General features: G+C 41.4%; 1 protein-coding gene across 1 annotated transcript; it reads left to right on the top strand.

The window, feature by feature from the left end:
• The first annotated feature begins 561 nt into the window (after positions 1-561).
• LOC124031416 (protein FAM107B-like) lies at positions 562-20343 on the top strand. The gene is made up of 4 exons (XM_046342629.1): positions 562-761; positions 12400-12628; positions 18518-18680; positions 18785-20343. The coding sequence occupies exons 1-4, from the start codon at positions 680-682 to the stop codon at positions 18896-18898; spliced, it is 588 nt and encodes a 195-aa protein (XP_046198585.1). The 5' UTR covers positions 562-679; the 3' UTR covers positions 18899-20343.
• Positions 20344-21584: the final 1241 nt, after the last annotated feature.

Genomic DNA, 21584 nt, shown 5'->3' with positions numbered 1-21584 from the left:
GTGTGCTCTTCCACAGTACAGCCAGCCTGTCTACTGTACTACACTCTGCTGAGTATGAAAGCACCCAGATGATTTATGGTTAATATGAACATTGGGCCAGAGAGCTTAAACTCTCTGCTAATCCTACGAGCTATAGACCATTGAGGATCAGAGAGAGGGGAGAGATGGAGAGAGACAGTGGGGGATAAGGAACTAGAGAGAGGGGGTAGTGAAAGAGAAAGAGAGAAAATAGTGAGAAATAATTTAAAAGAGAGAGAGTAGGGGAGAGGGAAATGGATCATGAGTGGATAGAGGAAAAGTGAGAGAAGATTAAAAAATGTGTAAGAGAGAGCATGAGAAAGAGAGCGTGAGAGGGGGAGAGAGAATATCTAACAGCATGTTAGAGAGGGAAGGGAGAGGCAAAAGAGAGAGTAATAATATTAGAGGGAGAGCGAGAGAGCACAGAGTGGAGGGAAGGAGAGCGAGAGAGCACAGAGTGGAGGGAAGGAGAGCGGGAGGGGCGGGACAGTGGAATGCCCAGGGTCATGTGACTGTTTACTCTAGCCTGGGCACAGAAGTTTAAAGGAGTGCTGCACCAGCCCTGCCTCTGACGGGCTTCTACACAGAGACATTTAGGTTTCAGAGACAGGACACACAGAGACACCCGGACAGAGAGAGAGAGACAGACACAGAGAGAGGCATGGCACAGAGAGTCACCCACAGCCACAGCCTGTTCCCTCCTGGCCAGTCTGGGAGGCCCAGGGACGTGATGGTCAAGTCAGGTAAGACCCATGCAGAGACTCCACTCTGTCACTATGGCAGAACAGCAGAGCTGACACAGAGGAATCAGCAAAAGACAGATTTTGCAGGACAGTGTTTTATATGTTATAGACTTTATTTAGGGGAAAGGGACATTGTGCAAGTACAGAGAAGGTAGTGAGATCTGTACAGCATGTTGATAATACAACATGGTTTCGCAAGGACAGTGGGATGTATTATTGAGGTTAGCTGGTGGGAACTTTGTAGATACTGTATAGATGTTGTTGTCGGTTTCTATTTATGAGGGAGAACGTGTTTCAGACAAATCTAAGAGGGTTCATTGGCAGTGCCTGGAACAGACAAACAGAGCGAAATATACTCGAAGTTGTGACGCAAAAAGCATGAGATCAGTTTCACAGAAAATCAGTTGTGGACAGTTAGCTTATATCTATGACTGATGCAATGGCACAGCAGGACAGATTGTCATGTTAACCGACAGCATAGCAATTATAATCACCTAATCACCTAATTTGATTATTTTCTAATCCATAATCCTTGAATAAAGTGTTTTTTTTAATGTAAAAAATCTACTTTATTTAACCAGGTAGGCCAGTTTAGAACAAGATTAAGCAAACCAGTGCGACAAAAACAACAGCACAGAGTTACACATAAACAAACGTACAGTCAATAACTCTATGTACAGTGTGTGCAAGTGTAGACGATTAGGGAGGTAAGGCAACAAAAGGTCATTGAGGCAAAATAATTACAATTTAGCATTAACACTGGAGTGATAGATGTGCAGATGATGATGTGCAAGTAGAGATACTGGGGTGCAACAGAGAAAAAAATAAATGACAATATGGGGATGAGGTAGTTGGGTGGGCTATTTACAGATGGGCTGCGTAAAGGTGCAATGATCGGTAAGCTGCTCTGACAGCTGATGCTTAGTTAGTGAGGGAGAGTCTCTAGTTTCAGTGATTTTTGCAGCAGAGAACTGGAAGGAAAGGTGGCCAAATGAGGAATTGGCTTTGGGGATGATGTTTATTTCAGATAGATTCATTTGGATAATGTCCGAGCAGAATTTTCATGTTTGTACCCTTGAGAGTCTTGGGACATTAACATGTGCTCTGTGCAGAAAAGCCTCACATCCTCTGTCTGTCAATTGGACAGTGCTGGCCTCCTAAGTGCACTTTAAACTGATCAATGGTTGTTCTGTTGTCATATATTGCTCAAACTGTATGAGACTTCCACCTTTCGCAACCTATTTTTCTGTGATTTCCCTTGCAGTATCTGGATGTGTTGTTTATTTAAGTAGAATAAAACTGGGTTCACCTCTGTGGTGTAATGGCAGAGTTGTGATCAAGTCAAATAAACTGTACTGCCTGGCGGGCATGTTATCAGAGGGTGTGTGACCGACTGCCCTGCATGAGTATGGCAACAGTAACATACTCTACTTAAACATACACACCATGTACCTTATTCAAGCAGAATGTGTCTACCGTTTTATCTGTATCACTAATTTATCTAGTGACCCTGAGTGAATAATTTGCTTAATTCAACTCTACAGTCACAATTCTAAGTAGCGTACTATATGATTCTGACGGCCTGTCTGGTTAGGCATAACATCCGTCATCCTTGGCTGCTGCTGATACGAGGTTAGACCCCTGCCTTTTTTAATGATAATGACTTCATGGAGCCTCAGTCTGAATTTCATGGTGTGTCATCAATCTGTATTCACAGTGTATTCTGGGAAAACAACTCTCCCACCCTGCCCCGTGGGAGCCTGCGTTGCCACGACGACAACCAGTGTTCTGTTTGTATACAATCTGAGAACTCTTTCGTCTGATTTTTCCTCCCAAGATGTGTAGCGTCAGAACTAATAAATTCCCTACCCAAGCCATTTGCATGCACTTCCTAGAATACCAGGGAAGTAAATCTCACTGAAAAACATTAGAATGTGCCTTGGTTGAAAGTCATAAGGAAATAATTGATTGACAGGCCAACATATTTCACCTTTATTTCCTAAAGATATGTATAACCAAACAATGTGTAGCCTGCTTTCACTACAATAACCACTTACTCAGGATAACATAACTTAGTGGCAATAAAAAGCATTTAAAAGAACAAACAGCGACTCAAACTACATTGCGATAAAATGGTTTGCTGTAGAATGTGGGAGGATGGGGACTGAAAGGGCTCATGTTTCTCTAGCAACTGTAGCCTGAGCCTGCTCTCCTGCCACAGACACCAAGAGGAAAGTAGTATTTCCCATGCTCTTCGAGGGTTTTCAGAGAACCCTCTAAACGCATTGTCCCAATGCAACTGGATGATGGACTCAGGGCACAGAGGTACAATTAACTTACCCAGGGTGCATTGAGATGACATCTAGCTTGGTCTAAATGTCAAATCAATACAACCACAGTCAGGATTATATGATTGAAGAACTACTGAATTCACCCACGTGTCCGTCTCCCACGTGACACTCTGCATCTCGCTCTTGATCTATTGAGAGTCGTGTCTATTTTACACACACACACACACACACACACACACACACACACACACACACACACACACACACACACACACACACACACACACACACACACACACACACACACACACACACACACACACACACACACACACACACACACACACACACACACACACACACACACACAATACATACACAGTACACCCATAGAGAGCACATTCCTCTCACTGTATGAGTGGTTGTGTAGAGATGTGTAGAGATCCAGCAGAGAATTGGAGTACAGTAAGCTTCTTTAGAAATCGCTACTGCTTTAGAAACAGCCAGAGGTGGGACCAAGTCATTATAACTCGAGTCACAAGGTCTGAGTCTCAAGTTGAGTCCCAGGTAGTGAAGGTAGGAAACAACACCTCCACTTTGCTGAATCTCAACACAGGAGCCCCACAATGGTGCGTGCCCTGCCCCCTCCTGTACTCCCTGTTCACCCATGACTGCGTGGCCATGCATGCCTCCAACTCAATTATCAAGTTTGCAGACGACACATTGTCGTGATCAGGCCTACCACTGTTGGGTCATTGGCAAACTTAATGATGGTGTCGGAGTTGTGTTTGGCCATGCAGTCATGGGTGAACAGGGAGTACACGAGGTGACTGATCACACACCCCTGAGGGGCCCCCATGTTAAGGATCAGCATGGCAGATGTATTGTTACCTACCCTTACCACCTGGCAGTGGCCCGTCAGGAAGTCCAGGATCCAGTTGCAGAGGGAGGTGTTTAGTCCCGGGGTCCTTAGCTTAGTTATGAGTTTTGAGGGAATAATGGTGTTGAACGCTGACCTGTAGACAATGAAGAGCATTATCACATAGGTGTTCCTTTTGTCCAGGTGGAAAAGGTTCATGTGGAGTGCAATAGAGATTGCGTCATCTGTGGATCTGTTTTGGTTGTATGCAAATTGGAGTGGGTCTAGGGTTTGGGGATAATGGTGTTGATGCGAGCCATGACCAGCCTTTCAAAGCACTTCATGACTACATACGTTAGTGCTACGGATCGATAGTCATTTAGGCAGGCTACCTTGGTGTCCTTTGGCTCAGGGACTATGGTGGTCTGCTTGAAACATGTTGGTATTAAAGACTCATTCGGGGACAGGTTGAAAATGTCAGTGAAGACACTTGCCAGTTGGTCAGCACATGCTCAGAGTACACGTCCTGGTAATCTACCTAGCACTGTGGCTTTGTGAATGTTGACCTGTTTAAAGGTCTTACTCACATTGGCTACAGAGAACATAATCACACAGTCGTCTGGAACAGCTGGTGCTCTCATGCATGTTTCAGCGTTGCATGACTCGAAGCACGCATAAATGTCCTTTAGCTTGTCTGGTAGGCTCGTGCCACTAGGCAGCTCACTGTGCATCCCCTTTGTAGTCCGTAAAAGTTTGCAACCCCTGCCACATTCGATGAGCGTCGGAGCCGGTGTAGTAGGATTCAATCTTAGTCCTGTATTGACGTTTTGCCTGTTTGATGGTTCGTTGGAGGGATTCCTTATAAGCGTCCAGGTTAGAGTCTCGCACCTTGAAAGCGGCAGCTCTACCCTTTAGCTCAGTGTGGATGTTGCTTGTTATCCATGGCTTCTGGTTGGGGTATGTACGTATGGTCACTGTGGGGACGGCGTCATCAATGCATTTATTGATGAAGCCTGTGACTGATGTGGTGTACTCCTAAATGTCATCGGAAAAATCTGTGCTTGCAAAACAGTCCTGTAGCTTAGCATCTGCGTCATCTGACCACTTACGTATTGAGCGAGACACTGGTACTTCCTGCTTTAGTGTTTGCTAGTAAGCAGGAATCAGGAGGATAGTGTCATGTTTTGTCATTGATTATCATGTCTTGTCCCTGTGCTTCCCCTTCTATTCGTTTCCCTCTGCTGGTCTTATTAGGTTCTTTCCCTCTTTCTATCCCTCTCTCTCCCCCTCCCTCTCTCACTCTCTCGCTCTCTCTTCTCTCTATCGTTCCGTTCCTGCTCCCAGCTGTTCCTATTCCCCTAATCAATCATTTAGTCTTCCCACACCTGTTCCCGATCCTTTTCCCTGATTAGAGTCCCTATTTCTCTCCTTGTTTTCCGTTCCTGCCCTGTCGGATCCTTGTCTATATTCACCGTGCTGTGTCTATGTTTTGCCCTGTCGTGTAGTGTTTCCCTCAGATGCTGAGTGGTGAGCAGGTGTCTGAGTCTGCTAGGTTCAAGTGCCTTCCCGAGGCAACCTGCAGTTCTTGATCAAGTCTCCAGTCTGTTCTCGTCTTTACGAGTAGTATTATGCCTTTTGTTTTGTTAAGTATCTTTACTGGATTAAAAACTCTGTTTTCGCCAAGTCGCTTTTGGGTCCTCATTCACCTGCATAACAGATAGAGTGATGGTAAAAAATAATTGGCAAATGGAGGGCAAGGGAGAGCTTTGTACGTGTCTCTGTGTGTGGAGTTAAGGTGGACTAGAGTTTCTTTTCCTCTGGTTGCACAAAAATATAGATGAAAACAATCTTGGTAAATAGTATGGTCTACAGCTTATCATGAGATACTCATGTGAACAAAACCTCAAGACTTCATTAATATTTGATATTGTGCACAAGCTGTTATTGACAAATAGACACAGACGCCACCCTTCGTCTTACCGGAGGCAGCTGTTCTATCTTGCCAATGCATGGAAAATCCTACCACACTGTCGTCGTTCAGCGACGACTCTGTGAAAAATAAGATATTACAGTTTTTAATGTCCTGTTGGTAGGATAGTCTTGATCGGAGCTCATCCAGTTTATTATCCAATGATTGCACGTTGGATAATAGGACTGATGGTAGAGGCGGGTTACACACTCACCGTCGGATTCTTACAAGGCCTCCCGACCTACGACCCCTATATCTCTGTCTCTTCTTCATGGGGATTTGGGTCTTGTCCGGTGTCTGAAGTAAATCCTTTGCGTCTGACTCGTTAAAGAAATAATCTTTGTACCAGTATGAGGTGAGTAATTAGATATCCAGAATCTCTTTTTGGTCATATGAGACAGTGGCAGAAACATTATGTACAAAATGAGTTACGAATAACGCGAAGAGACACAAACAATAGCACAATTGGTTAGGTGTAACGTCGGACCGAAATGCAGCGTGGTGGTTACTCATGATCTTTAATGAAGGATCGCGATACATGAAATAACTATTACAAAATACAAAACAACAAACGGAACGAGAAATCTAATTACAGCCTATCTGGTGAACACTACACAGAGACAGGAACAATCACCCACGAAATACACAGTGAAACCCAGGCTACCTAAATACGGTTCCCCATCAGAGACAACAAGAATCACCTGACTCTGATTGAGAACCGCCTCAGGCAGCCAAGCCTATACTAGACACACCCCTAATCAACCACAATCCCAATGGCTACAAAAACCCCAATAAGACAATACAATAACCCCATGTCACACCCTGGCCTGAACAAATAGTTAAAGAAAACACAAAATACTAAGACCAAGGCGTGACATTAGGAGCCCATAAAACGGCAGCCATCTCCTCTGGTGCCATTATATCAATTACAACCAATAAACTGGTTCTACAATGTAAAAGGTCATTTAAAGATCCTTTGTTACATTGGTACGTTCATCTTAATCAGACTTAATGATTATTAATGATACTTCATACGTACATGGAACAATCATTTTCTCTTAGTCAACATTCTGACTGCAAAGCGTGGAGTGCAGGCCACATAGCCTATTTCTATACCCACAGAGGTGCACGCGCTCCTATTACGCACAAACATGAATGACAAGCGACATAGGACACAGACACACGGAACTCCGATATTACCCGGAAAATATGAACAAAGGAAACCATACATTGAGTTAAATAAACATAACTTCTACATGAGTCTTGTGAACGTTCATGTGCACAATAAACGTTATGCCCACTCAGTGGGTAAGAAATGGTTGGCTAAATTCAAATGTATTGTTGGTCTATCAAACATGAAACATAAATGTCTACGTGTTGCACTGCAAGGCACAGGGATGGAATGTTGAAACGCTATAAATTATTGTAGTATTAGATGGAATATAGATTTATCACATAGGGCCAATGCAAACGTGTGAAAGCAAGAACACACATTTCAACAAGAGAAAAATAGCACTCCCCATTGGCGCGAGTTTGGAGTGCGCAAGTGAAGAGCCATGCCTATGATGCGTCTTCTCCACAGTAATAATTCATTTTAAACAAATTCCAAATGCAAACTTCATAAGTACAAAAAAAAATTATAATACCAGTAGGCCTATATTAGTAATTGTTGCCACATTGCTGATGAGGTTGTAAACTAAAAAGTTAATTTTCTTGAATACCAAACCGTTTTTGGAGCTGCAAATGTATTTATTACGGGACTAGCCAATCTGTTGCAGGTTTTTTGCAAGGGTGATGCTGCGGCTTCTGTCTCTGGCTGGATGCAGAGTAATCCAACTAGACTCTGTGCCACAAAATGAGTGACAAAACATTACAAAACCTGGCCAGATAAGTTCAAGTCATCAGTCTCAAGTCAATGTTGAGTACTGAGTCTTGAGGCTCTGAGTCCAAGTAAAGTCTAATGTTATTTTATTTTTCATTTGTGACTTTTGTGACTCTGGAAACCGTTCCCTCCATTTACCACCAAGGCTCACTATAGAAGGCATCTGTGATTACAGCGAGTTTGCATTGCTAGACCAGCACTCATAAAAAACAATGACTCTGGTTTTCTCTCTCTGTATGTCTCTATTTTTATTAATTTCCATGTATACCTCCCTCCTTTCCTGTGTTGCTCACTTACTTTCTATGAATTTGTTTATCCCATCTCTCTCCCTACTGTACTTCCCTCTCACTCAGCTCTTTGTGTACTGCTCTCTTTCTTTTGTTTACTATATCTCTCATATTCTCTTTCTCTCTATTGCTTTTTCTCTTTCTATTACTTTCTATCTTTCCCTCTCGGTGAATTGCATTTTACTTGTGCTCTCCCTCTCATCTCTGTAGACTGACAGGCCCACACTGTTCAGTGACTAATAATGCCTTTATAATCCTCAGACAAACTGGACCGCCTAAGTCATATACTTCTGCTGTTGTTCCTTACAAGTTCCTGCAGGTTACTGCACTGTACACATGCATCGGTTGTCTTCGTCGTCTGACGATGAGTATGAAATATCAGACCAACGTGCAGCGTGGTATCTGTTCATGATGTTTATTACTGAACACTGAAATACAAAATAACAATGTGAAAAAACGAAACAGCTCTGTCAGGTGCAAAACACACTAAACAGAAAATAATCACCCACAAAACACAGGTGGGAAAAGGCTACCGAAGTATGATTCTCAATCAGAGACAACGAACGACACCTGCCTCTGATTGAGAACCATACTATGCCAAACACGTATAAAATATAACATAGAAAAAAGAACATAGACAACCCAATCACCCAACATCAGTGACCGACCTCGCTAATGTTCAAACATCTAGTGGAAAGCCTTCCCAGAAGAGTGGAGGCTGATATAGCAGCAAAGGGGGTCCAACTAAATATTAATGCCTATGATTTTGGAATGAGATGTTCGACAAGCAGGTGATCACATACTTTTGGTAATTGAGTGTATCTGTGTAACAATGGAACCAACATTCTATGAATGATTCTATAACTTCCATTGAGAGCACTGGAGAGTGACTAAATCCCATGCACTTCCCATGTCACTTAGGTTTGAGTTTTAGTCACCCCACCTTTATGAAGTCATTAAAAATAAAATAAAAAGTCAAAGCTCTGTGAACCTGGCATTCCCTCTGGGGTTTGCTTGTGTGTACAGTCGTGACCAAAAGGTTTGAGAATGACACAAATATTAATTTCCACAAAGTTGGCTGTTTCAGTGTCTTTAGATATTTTTGTCAGATGTTACTATGGAATACTGAAGTATAATTACAAGCATTTCATAAGATTCAAAGGCTTTTATTGACAATTACATGAAGTTGATGCAAAGAGTCAATATTTGCAGTGTTGACCATTTTTTTTCAAGACCTCTGCAATCTGCCCTGGCATGCTGTAAATTAACTTCTGTGGCAACCCATTCTTGGATAATCAATGCTTGGAGTTTGTCAGAATTGGTGGGTTTTTGTTTGTCCACCCGCCTTGAGGATTGACCACAAGTTCTCAATGGGATTAACTTTTTATGGCTTCAGGGGCAGTATTGAGTAGGTTGGATGAAAGGTGCCCATATTAAACGGCCTGCTTCTCAGTCATAGTTGCTAATATTTGCATATTATTATTAGTATTGGATAGAAAACACTCTGAAGTTTCTAAAACTGTTTGAATTATGTCTGTGAGTATAACAGAACTCATATAGCAGGCATGAGGTGTCAGATTTTCAACCAAGGTCTCATTGAAATTACAGCGAGATATGGATGAGTTTTCATTTCCTACGCCTTCCACTAGATGTCAGTAGTCAATAGAACTTTGTCTGATGACTCTAATGTGAAGGGGGGTCAATTGACACAGGAAATAGTCACCACAGCCATGACAGGACCAAGCTTTCACCAGGTGCGTTCACATGGGAAGGATTTGCATTCAACCGCTCATCTGAAGTAATTCTAATTCTCCTGTTGGAACGTTATTCAAAATATATGGAAACAACATTCTGAAGATTGATTCAGTACATTGTTTGACATGTTTCTACTGACTGTTACGGAACTTTTGGACATTTTGTCACGTTATAGTGGACGCGCTTTGTGACTTTGGAATTGTTTACCAAACGCGCTAACTAAAGTAGCTAATTGTACATAAATAACGGACATTTTCGAACAAATCAAGCATTTATTGTGGACCTGGGATTTCTAGGACTGCATTCTGATGAAGTTCATCAAACGTAATGAAAGATTTATCATGTATTTTCTGGTTTCTGTTGTCTCCAACATGGAGGCTAATTTGGCTACTGTTCTGAGCGCTGTCTCAGATTATTGCATGTGTTGCTTTTTCCGTAAACTTTTTTTGAAATCTGACACAGCGGTTGCATTAATGGTGATGATAAAACAAGTTATACACATGGAATTATAGATATACCTATAATTCCATGTGTATAACTTGTTTTATCATCACCATTTATGATGAGTATTTCTGTTGAAACGATGTGGCTATGCAAAATCACTTGATGTTTTTGGAACTAGTGAATCTAACGCGCCAATGTAAACTCAGATGTTTTGATATAAATATGAACTTTATCAAACAACACATGCATGTATTGTGTAACATGACGTCCTATGAGTGTCATCTGATGAAGATAAATCAAGGTTCATGATTAATTTTATCTTTATTTATGCTTTTTGTGAATTCTATAGTTTGCTGGGAAATGGCTGTGCTTATTGTGGTTGGGTGGAAACCTAACATAATCATTTGTAGTGCTTTCGCAGAAAAGCCTATTTGAAATCGGACACCTGGGTTGGATTAACAACGAGAATAGCTTTAATTAAAATGATATAAGACACGTATGTTTTAGGAATTGTAATTACGAGATTTCTGTGGTTTGAATTTGGCGCCCTCTATTTTCACTGGTAGTTGTCATATCGATCCCAATATCGGGATTGCAGCCATAACAAGTGAAGGTCTGGGGGGTTTCCTGGCCATGGACCCAAAATAGCGATGTTTTGTTCCCTGAGTCATTTAGTTATCACTTTTGCCTTATGGAAAGGTGCTCCATCATGCTGGAAAAGGCATTGTTCATCACCAAACTATTCCTGGAGGGTTGGGAGAAGTTGCTCTCTGGGGATGTGTTGGTACCATTCTTTATTCATGGCTGTGTTCTTAGGTAAAATTGTGACTGAGCCCACTGCCTTGGCTGAGAAGCAACCCCAAACATGAATGGTCTCAGGATGCCTTACTGTTGGCATGACACAGGACTGATGGTAGCGCTCACCTTGTCTTCTCCGGACAAGCTTTTTCCTGATGCCCCAAACAATCGGAAAGGGGATTCATCAGAGAAAATGACTTTACCGCAGTCCTCAGCAGTCCAATCCCTGTACCTTTTGCAGAATATCAGTCTGTCCCTGATGTTTTTCCTTGAGAGAAGTGGCTTCTTTGCTGCCCTTCTTGACACCAGGCCATCCTCCAAAGTCTTTGCCTCACTGTGCGTGCAGATGCACTCACACCTGCCTGCTGCCATTCCTGAGCAAGCTCTGTACTAGTGGTGCCCCGATCCTGCAGCTGAATCAACTTTAGGAGACGGTCCTGGCGCTTGCTGGACTTTCTTGAGCTCCCTGAAGCCTTCTTCACAACAATTGAACCGCTCTCCTTGAAGTTCTTGATGATCCGATAAATGGTTGATTTACGTGCAATCTTACTGGCAGCAATATCCTTGATTGTGAAGCCCTTTTTACGAAAAGCAATGATGACGGCACGTGTTTCCTTGCAGGCAACCATGGTTGACAGAGGAAGAACAATGATTCCAAGTACCGCCCTCCTTTTGAAGCTTCCAGTCTGTTATTCGAACTCAATCAACATGACAGACTGATCTCCAGCCTTGTCCTCGACAACACTCACACCTGTGTTAACGAGAGAATCACTGACATGATGTCAGCGGGTCCTTTTGTGGCAGGGCTGAATTGCAATGGAAATATATTCCGGAGGGATTCAGTTCATTTGCAAGGCAAATAGGGACTTTGAAATTAATTGCAATTCATCTGATCACTCTTCATAACATTCTGGAGAATATGCAAATTGCCACCATACAAACTGAGGCAGCAGACTTTGTGAAAATTAATATTTGTGTCATTCCCAAAACTTTTGGCCGCGACTGTTTGTTTAACAGTTAGCGAAGAGGGTGTAAACTAGCATTTCGGCATCTCAACCCACAGCTCCAAAGAGCCCAAACAGAGCCAAGTGCCTTGCGGATCACCTGCCGTTGCTCAGCTGTTGCTAATGTGTGCCAATCAGCAGGAATATTTTCCCATCTCCTGTTCTGTGGATGCAGCGGCTATTGCCGCTTTATGGGAATGTGGAACCTATGGCCACCTTCCTGTTTCCCTCGCTCAAGCCTCAATTGCTAGTATGTGATTACCCTGTTTCCCTTCGCAATCACTAACGCTGGTATCTTTCTCTGTTTATTCATCCTGTCCCACCCTCTCTTCTACTCTCTGTCCTACAGCATCGGCCTATGCGAACCTGCAGTGGGAGCAGCAGCCCAGGCAGGATGGGAGCCACCCACCTCAGGACTACCCTCACAGGGACCAGCCCCCAGTGGCTGGCTACATCCCCCAGCCCAATTACATGGAGGTAGATCATGATCTCATCAAGCCCAAAAAGCTCCTTAATCCAATAAAAGCCTCCAAAAGCCACCAGGACCTCCAACGAGAGCTGCTAATGAGCCAGAAAAGGTACAACTCCTACCCAACAGAGTCCCATACAAAATATTGTATGAGACAGCTGATTGAGGTTATTATCCAGCAATCTAGCTATCAGTGTTTTCCAGCTCTTCTGTGTCTACATCTGTGTGTACACACAGGTCAACCTGACAAGGCATTCAGCATCCTTAGCCAAGCCCTCTGTAATGTTTTGCATCACTAATACTAATTTTGGATGAGATGTATTTTCCTACAGTAATGCCCCATTACAGATCCATATGATGACATTAAAGACACATACCCATATCAAGTCATTACAAAAATAAAGAGATCAGGATTACTCATAATCACTATATGTACCTAAACATGTACGGATTTACATAAAAGGAGAAGTACATTCTAAAACATAGACATCATTAGTCACGAAAGGTCAGATGACAACTGATCTTAATATTACAATGGTGTAATCCCACTTCTCAATTATATAAGCCAAAGGTACTTTATTGTAACAACATAACAAACAGAAAGGATTGGATTTAAAAAAGGGTCATAATGATTGAAACAAAGTGTTACAGCATAGGCAACATTCCCATTTCCCCTTTCTCCCTCTCCTGACTAGAACCCCATAAACTGCCCCTCCAAAATGATTTCTGAAAGGGGTCTTGGAGATCCACTCACAACATATGCTGGTAACTACACTTAAAAGTTCCCCCCAAAAATTGTTCCCAGGTGGCAGGATATTTTCAACATGCCAGGTTGGGTACACTCTTATAAAAATGGGTTCCAAAGGGGTTATTCAGAAAACCCTTTTTGTTTCAAGGTAGAAGCCGTTTTGCTACCTATAAACGAAAATGGTTTTTCAAAGGGTTCTCCTATGGGGACAGTTGAATAACCCTTTAAGGTTCTAGATAGTACCTTTTTTTCTAAAAGAGTTTGGGGGAGATGGGTGTTAATCTCCCCCACCCACTATTTAAAGGGTCTCAAATAGGAATTCTAAATGACTACAGAGAATCAGCTGTGTTTGGATCTTGGGATGAAAAAAATGAAACGATTTTTGCTTGAAAAACAAAAAAAGCGACAATAGTTCTGTTTGTTCATCTTGAGATGCCGTAGCCAGTATACACTTCCTCAGAATAGTCAGAATGAATTAAAAAATAACTAAAGAAATCTGTCAATAATTTAGACGTTATTGCAGAGGAGATCATAGTTGCGCAATTTTACATTAAGATGTTTGTTGCAGTAATTCTCTAGTGAAATTTGCATAAAAGGAGTTGTCTATCATTGTATGACAACAAACACTTCATTGAAGAATCCCTAATGTTGACCGATGACCGACGAAGGGGCAAGGACAATTTTTGTGTGCACGAACAGCCCAAAAAAACCTTGCCAAAGACCAAAACGGACAAAAACGTCTTAAAATGTTGTCATAATATGCACGAACTTGCCTTAAGGCATATAAAATAGCGACAAACCAAACAGAGCAGTATTTTCTCTCCATTGAAACCTGTCGTCTGTCTCTCTCTTTCTCTCAACATTCAGATCTTTTTAATTAGCAGGCAAATTAGAAGCCAGTTGTTGCTAGGTGACAACCCCTCAAGACACTGTCCCAATCACTGAGTTGTTTGGAACTGGGCAAATCCCCATGGCTCAAGCACTCCAACCATCCTTTCGGGGACAGTGGGAACTCAAGCCTTTAACTTCTTATGGCTGCAGGGGCAGTATTGAGTAGCTTGGATGAAAGGTGTCCAGAGGTACCCAGAGTAAACGGCCTGCTCCTCAGTCCCAGTTACTAATATATGCATATTATTATTGGTAGTGGATAGAAAACACTCTGGCGTTTCTAAAACTGTTTGAATGATGTCTGTGAGTATACCAGAACTCATATTGCAGGCAAAAACCTGAGAAGAAATCCAAACAGGAAGTGGGAAATCTGAGGTCGGTCGATTTTCAACCCAGCCCCTGTTGAATACACAGTGGGATATTGGTTATGTTGCACTTCCTAAGGCTTCCACTAGATGTCAACTGTCTTTAGAAACTTGAATGAGGCTTCTACTGTGATATGGAGCCGGATGGGAGCTGTTTGAGTCAGTGGTCTGGCAGAGAGCCAGGTCCTGGTCACACGCATTTCACATGATAGCAGGTGATGTGCATTCCATTGCATTTCTACAGACAATGGGATTCTCCAGTTGGAACATTATTGAAGATTTATGATAACAATACCCTAAAGATTGACTCTATACTAAGTTTGACAAGTTTCTTCAACCTGTAATATAACTTTTGAAGCTTTCGTCCGACGTTCGGCTGGACCTGCACAACCTTTTGGATTTGTGTACTAAACACGCTAACAAAAGTAGCTACTTGGACATAAATGATGGGCATTATCGAACAAAACAAACATTTATTGTGGAACTAGGATTCCTGGGAGTGCATTCTGATGAAGACCATCAAACGTAAGGGAATATTTCTAATGTTATTTCTGATTTCTATTGACTCCAACATGGTGGATCATTTTTTTTCTGAGCACCGTCTCAGATTATTGCATGGTTTGCTTTTCCGTAAAGTTTCTTTGAAATCTGACACAGCGGTTGCATTGAGAGGTATATCTATATTTCCATGTCTAACAATTGTATTTATCGACATTTATAATGAGTATTTCTGTAAAATGATGTGGCTCTCTGCAATATCACCGGATGTTTTTGGAACTAGTGAACGTAATGCACCAATGTATACTGAGATTTGTTTTATATAAATATGAACTTAATCAAACAAAACATACATGTATTGTGTAACATTAAGTCCTATGAGTGTCATCTGATGAAGATCATCAAAGGTTATTGATTAATTTTATCTCTATTTGTACTTTTTGTGACTCCTCTCTTTGGCTGGAAAAATGGCTGAATTTTTCTGTGAGTTGGTGGTGACCTAACATAATCGTTTGTGGTGCTTTCGCTGTAAAGACTTTTTGAAATCGGACACTGTGATTACCTTTAAAACGGTATAAGATACATGAATGTTTGAGGAATTTTAATTATGAAAGTCCTGTTGTTTTCAATTTGGCGCCCTGCACTTTCACTGGCTGTTGTCATATCAATCCCGTTAACGGGATTGCAGCCCTAAGTTTTTAAGAGAGCGTGCAAGAGGGCCTTTTATGCCCCTCCAGCCCTGCTGTTTTCTAGTGTTCCTCTTGTTTGTTTCATTATGCAGTTGGATTTGTATTTATAGTCATGGTATTCAGTGATCATAAACATGAATCCAAACCTTTTCCAACATGCAAGAAGAATACAATTATATAATATAATACAAATATAATATATAATGGCCTGGAAACCCCATTCCCAGGAAGATAGAATGCAGTACATAACAGTGACATACCTCCCCTATCTGCTCTTCTCTTTCTGTAATCAATCTACAGTATGTTAATTAATTTTCATGGTGTATCTGAACTTGATTACACTGTAGGTAGTCTGTTAATCAAGCAGGTGCTAAATAGGTTAGAATAACAACATCATCATACAGGAGAGCCAGACCAATCGTTTATAGCCCACTAGTCTAGTAATACATAATTCACTCGAAAGGAAATCTGTTAAAAAAGGACATGCATGTCTCACCTGCAGCCTCTATTCTAGTAATATGACCATTATTAAATATGTCCACTGTCCAGTGTTGATATGACAGAGAGAGGAAAAACCAGTACACTAAACATGGAGTGTTCTTAGAGTGAGAAATTGGAAGAATATAAAAACATAGAAATGAATTGATAAATGTAGCAGGAATAACATACAGTATTCCATATATGTGCTTGGGGCTATGTAAGGTTATCTTTCACTGAGCCTGCTTTGGTGCTTCTGTCAATGTTCATCTAGAACAAACAGACACCACATCGAGGGACCCATTTGGCCGTGATCAGCAGATTATTATATTTCCCTTGAGATGCACACAAATGCATTAGCGTCTGCTTTTCTACAGGCAGGCAGGCAGGCAGATACTCAGAGGTAAGCTGGCATGGCACCATACTTTCAATTAAGCATTTATCTGCAGGGCTTGGGTTGGCACTGCTACTGGTGCTAAGAGGGGTATGGCTGTGAGAGTCAAAGCCCAGAAGAGGCAATCTGTGTTGGGCACCATGACAGAGAGAGCCCTAACAACGCTGGGAGATAAGCCACACCACAGAGGTGGGGGTGCAGGAATTAGGTCATCAAACTGAACAGTCTCTCTTTCTAACTGATTGGTCTCCACTCTCTTTTCTCTGATTGCTTTTTCTCTCCTCCTCTCATTCGCTCTCTCGCTGTAGATAAGGCTTTTTATATCATTGAGTGGCATTGATGGCTGGGAGATCTGAGGGGGCGGATAGAAGAGAAAAGAGGGACTAAAAAGCATTGACAACAACACACAGAGAGAAAAAACATGTTTGGGTTCAAATGTCACTCCAGTTCACAATGCTGCGTAGCTAGGAAGGAAACAGGAGCCTATCTATGGATTTCTAAGCAGTGAGGAGGTATAGAGGAGTCAGTGGTCCCAGGGTCATGAGTATAGACAACAGAAACCAGAAAGTAATATAGTGGGCTCAGATATCAGCCCTTTTAATGTGCTATGCTTGTCCTGTGGTTGGCCAGCGAACTATACCTTCCATAGATTTCTTGGGGAAAATAGATTGTAGTCAATACTAGTAGTGTGTTCATTTCATAAACAGGCTGCTGCTTTACACAGCAGTCTAGTAGTGTGTGCATGAGAGTGTGCATGTGCGTGTGTGCGTTTAGACACTACTGCACTGTTGGAGCTAGCATTTCGCTACGCCCGCAATAACATCTGCTAAATATGTGTATGTGACCAATAAAATGTGATTTGATTTTTATTTGTTTTGTGTGCAGAGAAGCGGGTGAATGCTGATGAACACAGAATCACTCTATTTTAATCACCTCCATGTTTGTTTGTGTACACCTCTCTGACTTATTCGATGAGCACAGACAAAATTAATGAAAACACTAATCACACCTCCCATAGCAGCCCTCCCTCTATCTGCCACGTAATACAAACCTGTGACTGCACCTCCCTAAGGAAGAAGAAGGCACTACATTGATTTAATTAGCCGTCTCACAGAGGAGAGCTGAGAGGAGGATTGCCAAGAGTCCCACTGTTTTGATTTACATCTGGTTGAGTTGTCAACTAACATGAGTTAAAAGTGAAACCAACCAAAATGTCACCATGTCATTGGATTTAGGTTCAAAGCTAAATCCACCTAAAAGTTGGATTTAGGTGGATTTTTGCAAATTCAATACGTTTTTCACATTGATTCAACGTAATCACGTATTTTGGGGTGAAATGACGTGGACACAACATGGATTCAACCAGTTTTTGCCCAGTGGAGAGTTCAATACCTATCTTATCCTGAGTGTAATAGCTTGTCACTCTGAAGTTAGCTGATGTGAGATATTGAGGGTAGAGATTGAATGTATTCTTTATCAGTTTTAGAGGCCACGTGCAGTGATTGAGTAAATTCAAAGCATATTAACAATTGAGAAGGATGTTTTTTTGCCATCCTGATAGAATAAAGGTCCCACAAAGACTCCTGTTGGCTTTTTCTATCTAATTTGAAAAGAGGCTGCCAATCTAAATGGATTGGCATCACCATAGAGATTCAGAGACACACACAAAAACACAGCTCGTGGATCACCTGTCCCTAGTCCCTAGGAAATTTTGATTTAGGCTACTTCTACACAATTGTTGTTTCCTAAACTGCAACTTAATCCTTTCACATTTGGTTGTATCAATGGGTGAGGACAGGATATCAGATGACAGAACGAAATCAGAACTTAGCATTTGGCATGATAAGAGTGACCTCTGCTGGAGACAAGATGAAAACATTGAAGTTAAATTCAAATGCATATGACCTTAGTAAATACCTTCTGTCCCGCCGGCTCATAGGGGTGGCGTTGTTGGTGTGGAGTCTAAGCCGGAGCTGCAGCGAGTGTTAGAGGCCAGGAAGAGGGAAAAAGTGATAAAGCAGAGGAAGGAAGAAGATGAGGCCAGAAAGAAGATCTCTCCTCTGGAACAAGAGCTCCTCAAGAGGAAGGATAAGCTAGAAGTGGTAGGAATCATCAATCGGTCAATACAATTATATTGCTATAGAACATTTTACAAAGGCATCAGTCACAAATTGATTGAATAAACTCCCTTTTGTTTCTGATACAGTTGGAGAAGGAGCAGGAAAAACAAGAGGAGACAGTGAAAGCCCCAGAGTTTGTCAAGGTCAAGGAGAACTTGAGACGCACGTCCTTTCACAGTAATGGAGAGAAAGAGGTGTAGAGACCAACCGGTCCAGGTATACAATTTAGTTGGAATCTGCTGGAGTTTGCACGCATGTGTGTGTTATACGTGTGAATGGACAAAGAACTGCTGTGATGTGCTCCTCTGACTGCACAACTCAGACAACAGCAAGGAACTTCTACCTGTTACAAGGACTGGTCGACAAGCCATGACACAATGCCTTCACTATCCTCCTCAGAGCAGAGACACAGAGAGCGACAGAGAAGGACGGTTGACTCTGCATTGGGCTACTGTTACAGTCAGTAACATAGGCCAAACTATAGCTGTGACATCTCAATCCAGAGTAACTGGCATGAGTGTGAGGGTCAAAGAGGGGAGCAGCTATTCACTAGTGGATATAGTGTTCCGTATTGCAACGACTCTAGAAATAAAGCCAAAGTGGGTGTTCTTCTACAGTGTCACAGCAGTGGCTTCTTTTCATTTTAAGCTGTGTATATCCAAGAGTCATTCTCTAGGATACAGTATAAAAAGCACACTGTACCTGCACATACAATCAATAATAGTGTTAACAGGAAACAATCCAATTAACTTAATGGCACATTCAAAATCTTCTCATGCAATTTAAGGTCACGCATCTCAATGTGAATTCTCTCACGGAGAAAGTTCCTATCCCTAACAGTGCCTTCCTAGTTGCATGTCATCATCCAAAAGTTCAAAACAAGAAAAGCTATCATTATGAAACTGTATACTATCAATCATTTAATGCCACCTGGGCATCATATAGAGTACTGTATGTAGGTGAATGTGAGTGTTGGTGTGATTTTGAAGAGACACGAGGCACAGATATTTATATTACCTCCAACCCCATCTCACCTTTTTTTTCGGGAACATTTACATGTTTTGGAAAGTGATATTTATGTTTTGTGCTAAAGGTGTGAAACAATTCTCACATTTGTAATTCTATCACAGCTATTTTTAAATAGTATTATGTAGCGATACACAATTAAATGCAATCAGTTGAATAATTTTATTTAAAAAACGGCACTTTAGAAAATTAAATGATGTATCTGAATATGTATTTGATCAAATATGTATCAGTCATTTTTTAAATAATGTCTTCTTAAAATCCAATGATTAAGTTTGAATTTGTTTTTAACCTGATTGCGTGTATTTGTATTTTTGTGTTTTTTTACACCACATATTGTTCTCTGCCTTTACTGACTCCTGAACCACTTACAATGTTTAATGGTATAAAACTGTACATTATATAAACATGAAGACATTACTTCTCGTTTATTTTTCAGTCTCTTCATTGCATAAAAGTATGACTCTATTAATGTATGATTATTTCAACAGCTTTAATAAAAGCAATATGATTGTTATGAATAACAATAAAAGATTGAATTACTACATATCTGAGAAGGGAGGTACAAAGGGCTTAAGTAAGATTGCTTTTCTTTCTAAGAAAATAAATAAAGGACAAACACTGCATTGATAGTAGCACTGTGACCATTCATTTGGATGGAGAATGTCTAGACTCATTGGTAGTTTATTGAATGCTGTTGAAGAAGAGAGTAATATTTGGTGAGCTACATTAGAGAGACAAACACACCACTGATCCAGCCTTCTACCATCATGGCTGAAAGTTCTAGAAAACAAAGTTCCATCAGTAAGTTCGCAACAGTGTATCGAGTTTAGTGTCCTTATTGGGTCAATTTAGGCAGAGCCAGGAAGCTGTCTCTTGTGCCAAACAACCAGAACACAGGGCACTCACTACAGTGTCACTTCCCATGAAATGTTACAAACCAGAAAGTAAGATGCTGAGCAACATCGTCAAGGCTGGAATTCTGGACCGGTGACACCTGAACAGGTAAACAAGCCAAAGCCTGGGAGAGAGTGAGTGGCAACTCTGCTAAGCCTTCATTAAGATAGGAAGATTGTGGCAGTACAGAGTACATTGTCACTGAAATTCTAAAGATGTGTCTGTCTGTGACATTTTTGTATCGGTTTGAGCCCTCAATGTAATATCCCAACTTTGACCAAACATGCAAATTCTCCAAGGTATCCAATGGAATGGTTTCATGAGAGTAGGATTTTTGCCCTGAGAGAATAGTGAAATGCACGAGAGAATGATTCAGAATCAGTCCCTGACCTAAGAATACTTGATGGCTATGAGTAATACAGACAGAATATCTCGTTTGAAAATTATTTTTATGGTGATTTTTAAAATTATGCTAATTATATTTCCGCGGGGGTGAGGACATCGACTCTAGGCGTTTTGCTAAGCATTGCGGGACACCATTAGACATAGTCCCCTGTGCCCTCACTAAATTCTTTGGCCCCATAATTATGGGGGTAGAGTAATGCGACACTCTGCATCACAAGAAGACTCTTTGTCCTCAAACCACTATCACCCTCCTGTGTGCTTAATCCTAAAGAATCTTCAGGATCCGATTTGTAGTGCTCCGCTACACAAGAGCCAAATTGTTTCAATGTTGCCTTGGTGAACCTGAACTGAAGGGTAGAGCGAATGGAACACCTATAATGAAAGTGCCCACATTCAGTCCTGACTCCTGAGTAAGAGCTGAGTAATAGAATTTGCTATTCTTAACAAAGTGACTAAATACAGCAGTGGAAGTATCCTATTTTAGATTATACTATAGAAACTGATAACTACCGATAAGTTCAGACAGATAAGCAATTTCTACTTTTTAAATAGAACACA

Source organism: Oncorhynchus gorbuscha, linkage group LG03, assembly GCF_021184085.1.
Source record: "Oncorhynchus gorbuscha isolate QuinsamMale2020 ecotype Even-year linkage group LG03, OgorEven_v1.0, whole genome shotgun sequence".
In the NCBI taxonomy this organism is placed as follows: domain Eukaryota; kingdom Metazoa; phylum Chordata; class Actinopteri; order Salmoniformes; family Salmonidae; genus Oncorhynchus; species Oncorhynchus gorbuscha.
Note: the sequence above shows the minus strand (reverse complement) of the source record. Positions and strands in the feature narration are given on the sequence as shown.

Bases quoted from the DNA above. Each gene is read 5' to 3' on its own strand.
- LOC124031416 (XM_046342629.1), top strand. From the start codon at position 680: ATGGCACAGAGAGTCACCCACAGCCACAGCCTGTTCCCTCCTGGCCAG. The intron at 12,629-18,517 runs GTACAACTCCTA...GCCGGCTCATAG, and splicing joins CTGCTAATGAGCCAGAAAAG to GGGTGGCGTTGTTGGTGTGG. The intron at 18,681-18,784 runs GTAGGAATCATC...TTTCTGATACAG, and splicing joins GGAAGGATAAGCTAGAAGTG to TTGGAGAAGGAGCAGGAAAA.